General features: G+C 47.0%; 1 protein-coding gene across 3 annotated transcripts in view; it reads right to left on the bottom strand.

Annotated features, from left to right (window-relative positions):
* Window positions 1-7,898: 7,898 nt before the first annotated feature.
* KCNC4 (potassium voltage-gated channel subfamily C member 4) overlaps window positions 7,899-17,584 on the bottom strand; it is a 105,179-nt gene continuing 95,493 nt past the window's right edge. Inside the window, exon 5 of one of the 3 annotated variants that reach the window (XM_053247005.1) lies at window positions 7,899-10,989. Coding sequence is in view for 1 of the 3 variants with exons in the window: in XM_053247000.1 (XP_053102975.1) it covers window positions 11,922-12,037 (116 nt within the window). In the remaining 2 variants the exon portion in view is untranslated. Of the gene's footprint in view, window positions 10,990-11,573; window positions 12,038-17,584 lie in introns of those variants that run through there. The other 2 variants (XM_053247000.1, XM_053247002.1) reach the window with 2 other exon arrangements.

The following is a 17,584-nucleotide window of genomic DNA, read 5'->3' as shown; positions in this document are numbered from 1 at the left end:
ATTGTTTTATTACTTAAAGCAAACCTTAGTTTTCCATCTGTGTATACCTAACCTCATTGGCCACATTCAGACATAATGGCTAACCAGAAGTAAACTGGTTGCACACAGACATAATGGCTAATCAGAGGTAAACTTGGCTAAGGTTTCAATTTGAAACTCCAAATCACACCACAGACAGTCACCAAACCATGGCCCGCCAAATTCCAGTTGCAGGAGAGGTGAGCCCCTCCCTGCTGCTCAGCCTCTGAGGCTGATCCCAGCCAGCAACATGGCCAGACTGTCCCAGACTCCACAATTACTGCAGTGTCTGATGTGGAGGTGTCTAGTGACTCTTCTTGTGTATTTAGGCTGGATCAATTCCAGTTTGTGACTCTTGAGGAAGTGGGCAAGCTGCTTGGAATGGTATGGCCTACCACCTGTTCTCTTGACCCTTGCCCAACATGGCTTTTACTATCTGGGGGGTTGTTTAAGAAGACTTGGTAGAGATTATGAATGCTTTTCTGAGAGAGGGCAGGATGCCTCCTTGTCTTAAGGAGGCAATTATTAGACCTCTTCTAAAGAAGACTGTGTTGGATCCCCTTAAAGTTAAGCAAATATAGGCCTATCTCTAACCTTCCGTGGTTGGGGAAGATGATTGAGCGGGTGGTAGCCTCCCAGCTCCAGGCAGTCTTGGAGGAAACTTATCATCTAGACCCATTTCAGGGTGGAGAGTGCCTTGGTTGGCCTGACAGATGATCTCCAATTGGGAATCAACAGAGGGAGTGTGACTCTGTCGGTCCTTTTGGATCTCTCAGCAGCTTTAAATAATATCAACCACAGTATCTTTCTGGAGCGTCTGAGGGGATTGGGGGTGGGAGGCACTGCTTTGCAGTGGTTCCTCTACTACCTTTCAGGCAGGTTCCAGATGGTATCACTTGGAGACTGTTGTTCTACAAAATCTGAACTTTTGTATGATGTCCCTCAAGGCTCCATATTGTCTCCAATGTTGCTTAACACCTACATGAAACCGCTGGGAGAGATCATAAGGGGATTTGGTGCAGGGTGTTATCAGTATGCTGATGACACCCAAATCTATTTCTCTATGTCAACATTGTTGGGAGAAGGCATAATTACCCTAAATGCCTGCCTGGAGACAGTAGTGGGCTGGATATGGGATAACAAACTGAGGCTTAATCCAGATAAAACGGAGGTACTTATTGTGTGAGGTCGGAACTCGGGAGATTTGATCTTCCTGCTCTGGATGGGTCACACTTCCCCAGAAGATACAGGAACGCAGTCTGGGGGTGCTTCTGGATTCTAACCTCTCTCTGGTTCCCCAGGTTGAGGCAATGGCCAGAGGTGCCTTCTATCAGCTTTGGCTGATACGTCAGCTGTGTCCATTTCTTGAGATAAATGACCACAAAACTGGTACATCTGCTGGTCATCTCCAGACTTGACTACTGCAATGCGCACTATGTGGGGCTGCCTTTGTACGTAGTCCAGAAACTGCAGTTGGTACAGAATGTGGCAGCCAGGTTGGTCTCTGGGTCATCTCGGAGAGACCATATTACCCCTATATTGAAAGAGCTACACTGGCTGCTGATAAGTTTCCAGGCAAAATAGGTGGTGCTGGTTATCCTCTATAATAAAAGGCTTGATTGTGATCCCGTGTCATTTCTCGGCCCGTGTCTTTCTCGGCCGTTCTGGGCATGTGCAGAGCGCATGCCCAGAACGTCCGTGAAAGATACAGCCGCCCAGACATGGGCGGCCATGTTCAGCGACAGCAGGAGGACCAGGAGGACAGAGGCAGCAGCGGGAACCTTGCCGGACGGGAGGAGGCAGCGGCGGGGGAAGCCAGCCGAGGTGGTGGCTCTGCCGCCACTTCGGCCAGAGAACACGGTACAGCCGAGCAGCCGCGAGACTGGGCCTGCTGGCGGCCGCCGGCGGGGAGACGGGCCCCGCTGGCGGCAGTGGCCGCTGCAGGGCAACTGGGGTCAATGGCGGCGGAGGCAGGGAGAGGACTGGGCCTGGCCCGCTGGCAGCGGCAGCCGCGGCGGTGGGCTGAGCCCACTGGCGGCGGCGGCCACACTCGGCCCCGCCAGAGACGGAGGGAACGGGAGGTGTGTGTGTGTGGGGAAACGCTAGCGCCCGTTATTTTAACGGGCTAAAAAACACTAGTAATCTATAAAGCCCTAAACAGCTTAGGCCCTGGGTATTTAAGAGAATGTCTCTTTGCCATGATTCCCACCACCCATTAAGATCATCTTGAGAGGTTCATCTACAGTTGTCACCAGCTCGTCTGGTGGCTGCTCAGGGATGGGCCTTCTCTGTTGCTGCCCCAAGGCTTTGGAATACACTCCCTGTTGAAATGAGAGCTTCCTCATCTCTGACAACTTTTCAAAAGTCTATCAAGACATATCTGTTCACCCAGGCTTTTAATTAGATTTACAGTTTTAATACTTTTAACTTGTTTTAAATTGTTTTCATGTTTAAATTTTGGCTTTTTTGGTGTTTTTATTTTGAACCGCCCCGAGACGTAAGTTTTGGGCAGTATAGAAATTTGTTAAATAAAGTAAATTAATAAAGTGTCATGACATTAGCAGGGTGGCCACAATTGGCCATGATCTCAAAGGGGGCATGTCAAGTGTAATAGTGCATTTTTGGAGTGCTCCACCCACCCTTGGCAGGGAATGGCCATTTAAAGCCTTTTAAATGCCCTGCAATGCCAGCACTTCTTCTGCCAGTGATGGCACCACCACCACTCCAAGTAGCCCTGCACCCTGAAAGCACCACACAAGCATGAATTCTCCGGTGGTTTTGGTCCCGGGGTTAAGGTAGAATTCTGATTTCATTACAGCAGGGGAGGGTAAAAAACATTTGCTAGTATGGAATATGCATATGGGGGAGGGCAAAAGATGCTAGCAGGGTCTGTCTCACCATAACCAGGGAAGATGTCACAAGGAGTGACCCTAGCAAAGTGGGCCACGCAGACCCATTCAAAATCTGCTATCTGGCAGCTTGCTGCCGAGGGGCTAGACTTCTCATGAGAGGGCCAGTCTACTGGGAATATGGCTGTGCTCTGCCCATAGAAGGACAATTCCCAACCCATGGACTGCGAGCTCACGAGTATAGCCAGCCCACTTACCCATCAATGAGCCCAAGGGCCCCCCACTTTAGTATGGCCCCCAACTCTCTATGTTAAAAATCAGAATTGATTCTCTACTACCTCTTTCCCCCCCGAATCCCTCTGAAGCCTTGCATGCACCCCAGAGGAGATTTTGTCACCTTGTGTGTCCTAGACTGGCCATGTGTACAGTTGTGGAGTGAGCCAACAGAATGTACATTTACACAAATTCATAATTCCCAGATCCGGTCCATCTTTGTGCTATATGCAGATAAGCGGGCATGGGGAATCATGGGAGAGAGCACTTTCCTCTTCTCCCCCGACCCTGGGGCAGTGGGGTTGACTGCAAGGGCCACAGGTGAGAGTGCACCTCTGCACAGGTGTGGATGGCCAGGCAGGGGGCATGTTTCCACAGCAGCTTGGCCGCTGTCCCAGGGATCAGGAAAGCAGTCTCTGGGATACCCCTGCCCACTACTTCCTAACACACATCAACACAGCTCTACTTCGAGCACCCATGGACTAACACTCTTGTGAGCGGGCACAGACTGTGTGGGCTTTGGTACCCGTTGTTATAGCAGAGGAAGAATTGTTTCGAAACCTGGATCGATCCTGATCCTGCTGGCCCTGCGCATGAGTAAGCCTGGGTTGTAAACACCCCACCTGCAGTGGGAACTAGCTGGGCCCCACTTCCCCACCCTTTCTTTGGAAAACATAGAACAGATTCCCCTAAACCTCCCCACCCTCTTCCCCTGTGCAGATCTCATGCACCCAAAGGACATCCAGACACTCCATGGGTCATTGCCTTGATGCGTTTGCGGAGGGGAAGGGGAGACACTGGGATGGACCTTTAAACCCAATCATTGTCCTGGGTCCTGGTTCATCATTGCAACATCTGCCAATCTGCTGGCATGGGGAGCCCCCATTTTAAAGCCACCCCGGGATAGCGGGGTGGCCATCCAGGGCGGTGGCAATGGTGTACATGTACATATGGGTGTGTGGGCTGGCAGGGGACACAATTTCTCAGCAGCTTGTCTGCAGTCCCCAAGACAAGGAAAGCAGTCTCCAGGGTTCCCCACCCCCATGACTCACCTACACACAGAGACCTGGCTTTATTTAGAGAACTTGTGGCCTGACACTCTTGTGAGGGAGGTGTTAGTGGGAGAAGGGGATGTTCTGCCATCTGTATTCATTTCAAATGTTTCTGGGCAATTCTTTCCCCTCCCCTCTGAAGGTCCATCTCATGAGTTGTCTGAGGTGTCCCCATGGCCTTTCCCTCGCCTGCCTGGCTAGTGTGCCCTGGGTTGAGTGGCTGTATCTTTGAAGGTTTTCCATTTACGCAGTACTGACTCAGGTGACTGGCCTTGATCATGAGTAGGCCTGGGGGACACAAATACCCCAAAGGGCAAGCAGCTGGGCTCCTCTTCCCCAGCCTTTCTGTGAAAATAATAGAACTTGGTGCTCAGGAATCCGTGCTGGGGGCTACCTTTCAAACCTTGCCAATAGCACCCCACCCAAACTATTTGCATGGAGAGTGTGGACATTGCACTTTGGCATGAACCCTTAAACCCATTCTATATTTCTGGGTCCGACCCAGCATGCCACCATATGCAGATCTCCCGGTGTGGGTATTGGTGGGGGAGGGGATGCCCGGTTTCCATCTGCCTTGGGAGAGCTTCACCACCCCTGGGGGGTGTGGGCAGGGGTGCACATCTCCACATGGGCTGGCTAGCAGGTGGCGCATTTTTTGCAGCAGCTTGGCCACAGTCCCCAAGATGTGGAAAGCTGTCTCCAGGGTACCTCTCCCGACAGCTGCCATCCACAAAGCAATCTTGCTCTATTTAGAGCCCCAATGGCCTGACACTCTTGTGAGAGGGCTGTCTGTGGGAGAAGGGGGTGTTTTGCCACCTGGCATCAGTTGTGATTTATCCCTGCAATTCTTTCTCCTCCCCTCTGATGGTTCTTCTCATGAGTTGTGCCCCATGGCCTTTCACTCTCATGATTGAGCACTGTGCCCCGAGTTGGGTGGCCCGTTCCTCATGGTAGTGAGATAGTCTCGCCTGGTACTGGGGCACTACTGACCCTGGCGACTGGCCTTGATCATGAGTAAGCCTGGAGAGCAAGAACCCCCCAAGCAGAAGGGACTGGGCCCCATTTCCCCAACTTTTCAGTGACAAAGATAGAACTTGGCAGCTCCAGAATCCCCACTTGTGGCAGCCCCTTAAACCCAGACAGGAGTGCCCCCCCTCAAAAAATATATATATTTGCTCCCCCGGCCAGAGACGGGATGCCCTGCTCCTGCTGGCTATCCCTGCCTTGAGGGGGCCCTTTGCCAGGGCATACCTGCTTGAGTAGAAGGTGTAGACACAGGGGTTGGGCACAGACCTTTAAACCGGTTCAAAGTTCCCGAGCTGGGTCAGGTGTGGCACCGAATGCAGATCTCCCCAAGTGGGGATTCCCAAGAGAGAAGAGCCCTGGTTTCCAGCTGGCCTGTGACATTGGCTTCACCCTCCAGGGCCATGGGCAGGGGTGCACATCCAAACATGGGCATGCGGGCTGGCAGGGTGCCGGGTTTGACAGCAGCCTGGCAGTAGCCACCAACAAAACCAGGACAGCACCCGCCAAAGTGCCCATCCGTGCAGCTTTCCTGCATAAAGCATCCTTGCTCCCCTTAGTCTGACACTCTCGTGAGAGAATGGTCTGTGGGATAATAGGCTAATGAGAATACCACCGCATACATTTGAAATTAGTGCCCATAGATGGTTCTTTTCATGAGCAAGACTAGGGAGCAATTATCCCCACCCAGGGAAGGGGCTGGGGCTCCCTTGCCCAACCTATCTGTGGAAAAAAAACCAGAACTTTGCTGCTCCAGGTTCCCAGATTGGGTCTGCCTTTTATATCCTAACACGGGTCCCCACCTCCTGAAAAATATTCCCCTACCAGCACTGTGATGGGGTACCCCGCTTATGTTGCCACTTGGAGTATTTGTGCTTGTGGACATACATGACTGTTGCTCTCTTCTCAGGGAGCAAAGCACTTAGTGCCCATCCTGTCATCCTGTGCCCTTTCCCTACCGCTTGCCAGGTGGGGGGGAGCAAGGGGCAGAGTGGGAAGTGGGGATGCCCCAACATGACAATGCAGATTTACAGGCTGAGCAGTCAGGATGGGGCATGGCGGTATTCCTGTAGCCTGTCAACTCCATAGCTGCATAGACAGGAGGGCCGGGGCTGGTTTTCCACGAGGCAGCCAGCGAAAAGTGCCAAAAGCATGAAGCAGACTCGTCCTCAGGCAGGTCTGTGCTGCCACCTCTATGATTGCGGTTTGAAAATTGACACAAAACCATGGTTATAGCTGCACCACGTGTTTGGCATTTCGGTGGCAAAACCTCAGGTCTCAGCAGCGAACCTTAGAGATAACCAAAGGAGTTTGGCAAGGCAAACTGGAGGTCACTTTCACGCATCTGGGCTTAATGGAGTTACAACCTCGTCCACATTTAACTGGTTATCCGTTATGTCTGAATGCGGCCATTGTAAATCAGCAGTATGTCTACGGGGCAGATTTCCATTGACAAACTAGTCCTGAGCTACTAATATAATAGTATGGGAACAACCTACATGTTCTCTTTACCATAGACCAGCAGAGGGCAGAAACTGTGTAGGAATCTCCATGATGATTTTCTGAATGTGCAGTTCCATCTCTTGTCAGTATCTGACCTTAGATAATAGCAGTAACAGCCTCTAGAATCAGAACTGTTGAAATTCTCTTCATAGCAGAGTAATTCACTCTGATTGTATCAGTCCCAGCAATGTTTTTCAATCAAATGGTTTATTTTAAATAAACAATGAGGATAAATAATGAGGGAACATTTACACCCATTAGTGCAATAATTGGTCACTTTCCTTCTAACATTCTGAGACTAATGGGGAAGAATTCAAGAGTGGCAAGCTAGCTAACCACAAGAGCTGGGGAAATTGGCCCCAAAGCAGCTGGAAAGATTGTGCAAGTTCCTTTCCTAAGAAAGTACTGAAGAATGGGGTGGTGACTGACTACAGCATCTGTCTAGAATGTGTTGCTGGATTTCCCTGTATCATTCTGTAAGCACATTTAAATAAAACTACAAGTAAGAACTCTCCTATTGTGTCTGTACTAACAACATTATTATTACTGTTGTTGTTGTTAGCTTACTTATATTAAGCTTATGACATTACCCAGGTGTGTGTCTTCACAATGCCTGGACTGATTTGAACCAAATTGGGTACAGTTGCAGGCACAAATAGGGACACCTCAATGACATAGTTTGTGATATCATCCACCTCAATTAAAGATGGTAGATGTGTGAATGTTTGTGACATAGGTGGTCTAACTTGTGAACCATCCAACTGATTTGAACCAATTTGGATACAGTTGTAGGGACACATAGGGGCACCTCAATGGTGTAGTTTGTGATGATGTCATCCACCCCAATTCAAGTTGGTGGATGCATGAACATTTGAGGCACAAGTGGGCTAACCTGTGAACCACTTAATTTGATTTGAAATGATTTGAACCAAATAGGGTACAATTTTAGGGACATATAGAGGTCATTCTCAGAACCAAAAATTGTGTTCTACCTGGGTTTGGAAGCTGTGTTCTCCCAGCTTTTGGTTTTGTGGAAGCAAGGTAAGAGGAAAACCTGGGTAGAAGTGATAGTGTGGAAGCAAGGTAGGAGGAAAAGCTACCCAGGTTTTCCTCCTACCTTGCTTCTACACAATCACTTCTACCTAGATCTTCCTCTAAACTTGCTTCCACACAACCAAAAACTGGAAGCACACACAGCTCCCAAGCCTGGGTAGAACAGTTTTTGATTGTGTGAATAACCTCATTGGGGCATCTCAACAACATAGTTTGTGATGACATCATCCACTCCAATTAAAGATGGTGGATGCCTAAACATTTGAGGCATAAGTGGGTGAACTTGTGAAGATGGTAATTATCAGTTAAGATTAAAGTGTAAGGAAAGTAGGCAGATTAGTTCTTACTAGAACTTCTTGAGCCTTTTCTCAGAAGCAGTGAGAAAAGACTGCAGGGTTTGCAGGGAGGAAGCCCTGGAGAGCTTACCTCCCCCGCAGACGATCCAATGGCTTCCCTTGGGTGAGCAGATCGCTTGCCCAGACGAGCACCAGCTCCTGCCAGTAGCTCCAAGGGTCGGAGTGCCGGGGCACATTGCCTCACATCACCCCACCGCCTGGAGCTCCAATAGTGCACCGCGCAAGTGGGCGCTGCATTATGGAGATCCCCCTCCCCAAGTCTGTCAGCTGTGGCTGACACACAATCAGATAAACTGGGTTAGGCGAGTGCTCGCTCTCTTAACCCCCTTTAGAAGGGTGGCTGCACAAGTGGGTTTGCCACTGTGGTGCCACCGGGATTGCTTCCGATCCCAGTAGTTCATGCACGTGTACAAAACCAGGCTAGACTCCCTTAACCCAGTTTTGCACACGTGTGTGAATAGCCTCCTTGTTTGCTCTGATTCTGCTGTTCTCAGATCTGCTGCCTAAAACCATAACCACATAGTAAAGCTGCCTTTGTGCCAAGCCTTATAACCTGGAGGGTTGGTTTTTGTTTGTTTGTTTGTTTGTTTTAATATATATGCCAGTTTGATTTTCTTTTCATTGCAATGTTAAAGTTTGAGGATTACTTAAGCTGGAATTGTAAAATTCTTTTGATACCAAAACAAGATTTGTTTTAACAGTGTTACTTGGGGCTTGATTGGACACATTGATATGCATTTCAGAATTGAAAGGTTATTTTAAAATTTCTGACAGATTACAAAAAAATGTACTGAAATTTTTCAGGCATGACATCACTACAACTAATGTCTCTTGGTTTAATTTTGTTGCCTTAATTGAGTGTTTTCCTGGAGATGCAGATCAGTTTCTTCCATTTATTTTCTCATTAGGGCTGAGCTTGAATCTTGCTAAGTCTACATTTATGCTGAAGTATTTCTGTCATAGGTCACTCTTAAGGTGGGCATTTGCCATTAAATACAAGTGGCACAACGGGGAAATGTTTGACTGACAAGCAGAACGTTGCTGGTTCGAATCCCCGCTGGTACTATATCGGGCAGCAGCGATATAGGAAGATGCTGAAAGGCATTGTCTCATACTGCATGGGAGATGGCAATGGTAAATTTGGCATTTCTGGCCAGGGAAGAAGCATAACAAGACCACTGTCCAGTCTCCTCCTCCCCTGCCATCAAAAGCAGTAACTTCTGTTTTGGGACTGGCCTGTGCTAATGCTGATAGAGCTAGATATGGAGGAAGGAAGAGAGAAAGAATATGCCTATATGAGTATGGTAGAGATGTAGACAATACAGCTGTTCACATGAGCAGCCCTACCCAGACTTGCACAGCCTTAACTGGATAGGGTTGCTTGTGTGAAGCACCGGGATCAAAGCTGATCCCAGCCCTACCAGGTTTCCGCCAGCCTTTTACCCAGGAACCCCTTCTCCCTGGGTTCCTGGTCGTGTGTCTGCTCGGGCTGCTTGCAGGGAAATCCCTCATTTGAGGGGATTATCCAATGAGGGATAACCAGAGGCCAGGCTGCGTTCACCCAGCCTCCAAAACACCACACTGCCAGGAGCGGTGCAGCTTGTGTGGGCACACGATCTGCGCAATCCACAAGAGTAGGAAAATTTTCTGGGGCGGAAAGGTAGGTTCAACCTTGCCTGCCCCCCTGCTCCACGTAAAGGTCATGTGAATGTCCTTAATGTATAGATAGGACTGTGGGTTTTGGTGAAGGTTGCCAATCAATTAAAGAGCAGCTTCACACATTATACAGCAGTCTTGTTTGCTGCAGTTATATTGGTGTTTCCCACTGCAAATGCATAGAGTCTGAAAAGAAGAATGTGTCTTTTAACATCCACATACATATGCCTAGGAGCCTTGACTGAGCTACAGCTCCATGATGCATGCAGATGGCTAGTTCAGTTTTATCTGTTGTGCACACTTTGTGTCTTTTTGTGGGAAACACCAGCAGAACAATGGACAACAAGATGGCTGCTTAAAGTATGGAGATGAGAACTAGTCTTGTGCTAGTGAGCATGAACTGTTCCCTCTGCTAACCAGGTTCTGCCCTAATTTGCATTTGGATGGGTGACAACACGTGAGCTCTTTCTGCTGTAAGATATTCTTTTTAGGTTATGGTGCTGTAGCCCAGTAGTAGAGCATCTGCTTTGCATGCAGAAGGTCCCAGGTTCAATTCCTGACAGCTCCAGGTAGGACTGGGAAATTCCTGCCTGAAACTTTGGAGAGCCATGACTAGTCAGCATAGACAATACTGAGCTAGATGGACCAATGGTCTGATTTGGTATAAAGTAGCTTCCTATGGAGTGTTAGAAGTCTTTCCTGTCACATGGATTCCAAAACAATGTCACAGTCAGGGGCGTAGCTATAATTGAACAAAAGGGTTCAAAGAACACGGGCCCTCAGCTCCTGAGGGCCCTCCACCTCCACCTCTCCGTATTATCTTCATTATCTCCCTCACTCTGGGGGACTGCCAGAGAGAGGGATGAACACGGGCCCCCTCTCCACTAGCTACGCCCATGGTCACAGTAACTATCAGATAGGTACATCATACTGAAGTCACAGTTGCCACAGTGATAGAAACAGCTGGTTGGTCTGTGAGAGAGGGGTGAATGTCCCATGGCTGCACACAGACAGCTACTTATGGAGATCGTGATGCAGAGCTATGGCTCAGTCATGACATAAACTTTGCTCTGTAAGCCTTCCATAGCATCTGTCCATGCTTCGTCAGGGAACTGTTGTTCTGTATTCTTATAGGTAACTCCACACCAACCAGATCAAAACGTGTTCTAAGCAGAGAAGAGGAAGAGTGTGCCACACTGGAAGTACCTATAGGACAAGGAGCATGCCAACCAAATAAAAATGACTCAAGCAAATGTGACATAAGATGTCATGAACATCAACAGTTGAAACAACTCTTGGGTTCTAATTGCTGGTTTGCATGTTACAGCCCCTTTGGGGACACCACAATAAATCATTCCACATGGTGGCTCCATCACAGCATCACATCAGACTGAGCAATGATCCTGAATATCATGGCAAAGATCTAAAAGAGAAAGGGTTTGCGGACATTTGGAGAACAATTGGTCAACCTGCATGATGAGCCACTATACATAAATGGTCTACCATATGGTAAGAGCCATATGACAAAATTTGTGACATGAACTGTGTGTTATCCATAATATGCAAATCAGCCTTACATCAAGGCATCCAAGGGAAAGGAAATTTCCAACTAAAACCTTATCCAGAAGGCTGACTGCAATGGCACTTGTTTCAAAGTGCCTGCACTAAACAAAGAAGTCTGGACTAACAATTAAAAATAATACAAGAACATGGTGATGATGCTTAATGCAGTTTGAAAGGAAAAGACATTTTAGACATTGTTTCTCTGAAAAATTTGTTTGAGCTTAATGTAAACAGATGATTATCTTTTTATTTGCTTTGTTGAGTGAAAGTGCATCAAAATTAAATATGTCCCCTAGTCAGCATTAGAAATTGCAAGCACAGAAAGACATTTTGAGCTATATTGACTATGAGTATTACAGCTGTTTTAAGGCTTCTGTTCTTCAGTTGCAGTTTCTCCCCCTGAAATACACTTTGCTCGTGTGACTGAGTTCAGCAGTGTGCTTGTATTTCCTTCCCTCCCAATCAAATTCAAGTTCCCTCCAGCTTCGTCTAATTATCCTTTACACCCCAACTTCAATCCATCTGTTTCCATTCCAGTTACATGCTAGGATACCGGAAGGTTGTTCACTCTCCTATCAACGCAGAGCAGCTGCTTTGAAAAGTAGCCCTTGGCAGGAAGTAGTGGAGTTTATGGGCAGCCAGCAGGTCTTCCGTTCACTCTCAGTTCTTGTGACATGTCCCTGGACTGGATCTGGGATGTGAAGAAACCATGTGAGAAAATTCCATGGACATTTCTTCTTGGGAAGAACTCTTGACATTAATTCCAGTTTCTCCTTGCAAACAACCCTGAAACACTTTTCAAATTTCTTTGGAAGAGAAATTTCAATTCCAGCCCTGTACACCCACCTGCAGCGCCAAGCTTATGGCAGCAAGAGGAGTTCGCTAATCCCCCTGAGAACCATCCCTAGCCAGAAGCAATAGATTCCTCCCTTTAGTACCATGCAAGAGCAGTATAAGGAGAGGAAAGCCTGGTTTTTTTCCATGCACCAATATTCCTAAACTATTGGGACACACTGGCATTCAAAATAGAATCTATCTATTCTGCAAGAAAACATACTAAGATTGTTCACACAACCAGACCTACCTAGGATTGCATAGCCCTACCTGGCTAAGGCTGGTCGTGGGGAGCACCAGGATTGGTGCTGATCCTGGTGCTCTTCAACCAGGTATTTTACCTGGGCTAGAAGTGAGGTAGAAGGGTGTGTGCACCCTTCGACCCCACCCCTCCCAGTCCTGTGGATGCTTGAACTGCCTGCCATCTATAGAGCTGGGCAGCAGGAGCACCCAACAGTGGGAAAATCCCCCAGTGTATCTCACACAGTGCATTGTGGGATGCCAGAGGAGGAAGTCCTCCAGATCCTGGCTCTGTCGCTTGCCATCCCAGTGCTCGTGTGGGCATGCGAGCAGCAGAGGGATGAGGAGTGGCAGGATCGTCTGAGGGGAGGCAGGTAGGAGCCTGCCTCCCCGCCAGCCCTCCCCAGCAGCAGAGAAAATGTTCACAACCTTGTTATCTCCACCAGACATGTGTAAGTAGCCAGATCATTTTCTCAGTTCAAACCAGGAGGCAGTTAAGTTTGGTACTTAATTGCATTTGAGGACCAACGATTTTGGGCCCCAGAATATTTTTTCAGTGGTGTCAGGCTGCAGAAAATGGCTGTTCTAATTTTGTGCATTAACAGGAATTCAGTTTCTCTGTACTCAGGTCTAACTGAAGAAAAGTACAATTGAGTATGTTCACAGTGCTTTTCCTCATCCCAGATCAACCAGCCATATGCATACTGCATAAAGGGCTTAGTGGAACATTGTGTATGGGTCAAATGTTATTGCTTCTATGCTAGCTTGTGCTCCAGTCTAGTTCATTGTATAAATAAATGCTAGAGATTACTACCTAGGAATGCTCAGCAAGAAAGGGCACCTTGGTCTAGTTCAGATAGATACAAGGAAAGCAGACCAAAAGTAACTAGCATTACAATACCAGTCTGAGTGTATTCACACTTACCTTTTCAAAATGGCAGTTGTTTACTTCAACAGTGAAGCACTTCCGTTTTGTAGTGTTTACACTAGACTTGTAAAAGAATATTCTCTTGCATTGTTTAGCATTATGAGAGAAGATTTCAGAGAATTATTCTACCCATTCTATTAAATGTGTTGAATATTCTTTTACAAGTCCAGTTTACACCATCACCACTTCAGTGAAGAATAAACAGTGGGTATTCTACTCTGCTTTGTCTCTAAGCTGAATGGGAAAAAAGCAGTTGGTATCCCGTGTTTGATTGCACTGAGTTAAGGAGAACAGGTCCTGCTTTTTTACATCCTACCCATCTACAGTATTTCTCGCAAAGAGGATCGAAAGTTATACTCAGTTCCCGAAAAACTCATTAAGGTTGTTCTCACAACCGTTGGTTGGGTGTGGCAGGCAGGCAGTGGGTAAGGCAGGGTTGCATCTACCTTCCCTCCAGATGATCGTCCTGTTGCTCTGAGCAGCATGGATTGTCAGAGGCTGGGAAAATAAGTCCCGGCCTTCAGGTATCCCACAATGCACCACATGACATGTGTGGTAAATTGGGGGAATCCCCCGTGGGTTGGGCGCTCTACGTGCTCAACTCTGTGTGCACTCGGGCACACAGAGCACACACACAACCCCAGCCCTGGAGTTGAGGGCGCACTCATACCCTCTAACTCTGGTTGGGGTGAAAAGTCAGGCGAGTGGTGATGGAAATGGCAGGATCGGGAGCAATTTTGGTGCTCCACACAAGCAGCCCAACCCAGGTTGGGCTGCCCTAACCTGGGTTGGTCTACTTGTGTGAATAGCTTTGGCGTCTTTCATGAGGGTTGGAAAAATAGCAGGAAACCCCCTCTGGATCTGCCTCCAGTAATGTGACACCAAACCACCAATGATGAACATAGGAAGCCAAGACAAATTATTGGTCCATCGAGCTCAATATTAGGCTCGTTCACATGACTGCCAGCAAGGTAGAAGCAGCATCCATCCTGGATAGGAGAGCCAACACAATCCCAGTTTTTGGTTGTGTGCCAGCAAACATCAAGGTAGGAGGAGAGGCGTATGATTATATACAAGGCAGTACCTGGGTAGGACAGTTCTTCCTATCAGTAAAATGCTGGGAACAGCATCAGGATAGGGTGTGCTCATCTTAACCAGCTGCCTCCTACACAACCATGCTCTCTTCCTCCTCCCTTGATGTTTACAACCATACACCTGAAAATTGGGAGCATGCCAAGCTCTCCTACCCAAGCTGGGTGCTTCTCTTACCCTGCTGGCAGCCATGTGAACAAGCTTAGTGTCTACACTGAGTAGCAGCAGCTACTCAGGCAGAAATCTTTTCCAGCCCTGCCCAGAGGTGCTAGGGATTGAACATGGAACCTTCTGCATACTAAGCAGATGCTCTGTCACTGAACTACAGTCCCATCCTAGAACTGCAAAGAAACTACTCCTATAGCAGTCCGAACACATCCAGCAGTGGATAAAATGCCAGTGTGAATGCACTTATAAAAGGCTTCCTTTCCGATCCCCACTTCAAGAGCATGCATGGAGATGATTAAGGATCTGCCCAGCTTATCCATGAAATCCTGGATAGATCTCTTGACATTTTGCTCTTCCAGTCAGGAAGAACTGTACTGAGGTCCATTTTACCTGGACTAGCTGCTTTCCCCAGTCTTCTGATAGGAGACCAACCAATGTTCAACATGGATTGGATCTGAACAGAGAGCAATATTTTCCCCAGTCAGTGAACCAGGATGTAGAAAATGGCTCTCATAATCTAAGCGCATAGCTGCACCACTCTGTTTTTCCTCGTTGCTCTCCTGCAGCATCAACCCTCGTTCATGTCTCTATCCCAGAGGCTTGTGCCACATGCACTAAGTTTGCCTACGTTGCTAGGAAACCATGGTGCAGATCCATAACTAGCTCTGAGGTCATCCCATCATTGCTGTTCGAAAAGCTGCTCTCATGACAAACAACATGCTTATGATCTTAACAGAAGGACGGCATTGGAAAGTAGTTGGCCTAGTACAAGATATGCAGAGGTTCCCACCCCCTCTTCTTTGTCAGCCTGCATCCTCTTTTTATTTTCTTGTCATTTCTGGTCCTCCTTGCTTTCTTGCCAGTCTTACTGGGGCTGAACATTATCTCCTTGAACAACCAGATTGCTTCAGCTCCTATCTTTGGCTGACAATTCACTGGAGACAACAAATGTATAGTTGGTTGTATGTATCCAATCAGAAATCAAGTTTTCCTCTGTCAGATAACAAAGGTTAAAATGATAGGTTGGACTAACTAGCCAGCTAGTAGCTATCCATTCCTTTCAGACTCCCTTTTCTTTGCGGGGGGGGGGATGGGGGGATGGACAGGGTTACTAAGATCATCCAGTGTAGAGGTCTGCCTAGGATTACTAAGGTCATCCTGGGAGGTTCGCCTACAATTGCCATCAGCTCATCTAGTGGCAACCCAGGACTGGGCCTTCTCTATAGATGCCCCAAGATTTTTGAACACACTCCTGGTTGGAATTAGAGTTTCAGCATCCCTGACAGCTTTTAGAAAGAACCTCAAGATACACCTGTTTAGCCAGGCTTTAGGTTTGTTAAATAATTTTTAAATGCTTGTAATTATTTTGCTTGTTTTAATCATTGTGCCTTTATTTTGAGTTGTGTAAACCTCCTAGATACACAGGTTTTGGGCAGTATGTCATTTTTAAAGATAGTCATAGAAGATAGATATAGAGAGATATAAAGGGAGAAGTCTTATTCTCCCTTTATAGCTCTCTCTAGAAGTGCTACTTGGATGATGCCATCCTGGAGAACAGGAGGCCTGTGAGGACTGAATGCCAATTGAAATTTTATTTATTTAACACATTTTTATACTACCCAAAATGCAAGTTCTCTGGACAGTTTACAAGAAGACCATAAAAGCAACCAATAAAAAAATTTAAAACATTAAAACTATTAAAAACACAATTAAAATAGCATCTAATTAAAAGCCTGGATGAACATATGCATCTTGACTGCCTTTTTAAAAGCTGTAAGACATGGAGAGGCTCTTATTTCAGCAGGAAGCGTGTTCCAAAGCTTCGGGGGCCTGTCCCCGAGTAGCCACCAGACGAGCCGGTGACAACTGTCGATGAAATCTTGGAGATGCTTCTCTACCACTGCTGCTTCTTGCAGAGAAGGAAGTTGAGCAAGTACAGAAGAGGAAACTGAGGAGAGAGACAAGATGAAGAGACCAAAACAGGAAGTGGCTATGACTTTGCCTTTTCACCTCAGGCATCAAAACGTCTAGGGTCAATCTTTCCTAGTGCCTTCATGTTGCCTGTGACAGTTCATTTCAAATAGCTGAGTTTCAAATGGCCTCTAAACCACCACAGCAGTTTGTGTCTTCTTGCTGCTGTTACAATTTAACATGACTTCTTTGAAATGTGTTTGTTGTCTGCACACACAGCCTCCTTCAGAAAAGAAATAACACCATTTCCTAAACTGATATTCTCACCTTTCGCCAAAAAAAGAAAAAACAAACAAACCCGCAACCACACAACAAAAAAACCCCACAGCCGTTCTTGTTAGCATATACTTTTGATGAGTCTGAAATGCCACCACCATCCTCAGCCTCAGATGATGAAATGTGAAAACAGCAGGAATTGTGAGCTTATTGTCTGAGTGCAAATGACAGCATTTGAGCTAAAATGCATGGTCCCCACAGCTGCAACTGTCCTGAGGCAATAGGAAGTTACAACAATGAAAACTGAAAACAGTTCTTTACATTCTGTTGACACTGCAGTCCAGTAGAATTTTGAGATGGCAATGCTGGAGAAACGACCCCCTGCCCAATGTTCATGATGTGGTGCAAGTGAAAGACAGGGTAGTATTCTGAGCAGGTGAGAGGCAGGAGGGGTGGCAGAGGTGGAGTGGGAAAACATTAACAGGAAATTAGAAGAGACTAATGATGGAATCAGAAATATTTCAAAGGTGAGGCTCCCAATCTGATTTTGTTTCTTCTTCTCATCAACATAATGTCTATTATGCCTGGATTTATAGCTGGCTGAGGACCAATTCATACATGCATGAACATCACCTTGTTAGGGGTAATTACTTATATAGCAGGAGCTAACTCACTCCCATTACAGCAGAAGTTAACAGGGTCTGGGGCAACAACTTGTAAATGATAAGCATGGAGATTCATGTAAGGTTAAACTAATCTACTTTATTCAGAAGTACATGATGATATTTA

The sequence above is a fragment of the Hemicordylus capensis genome, chromosome 4 (genome assembly GCF_027244095.1).
Source record: "Hemicordylus capensis ecotype Gifberg chromosome 4, rHemCap1.1.pri, whole genome shotgun sequence".
NCBI lineage: Eukaryota > Metazoa > Chordata > Lepidosauria > Squamata > Cordylidae > Hemicordylus > Hemicordylus capensis.
The sequence above is the reverse complement of the archived record's forward strand: the minus strand, read 5'-3'. Positions and strand labels throughout refer to the sequence as shown.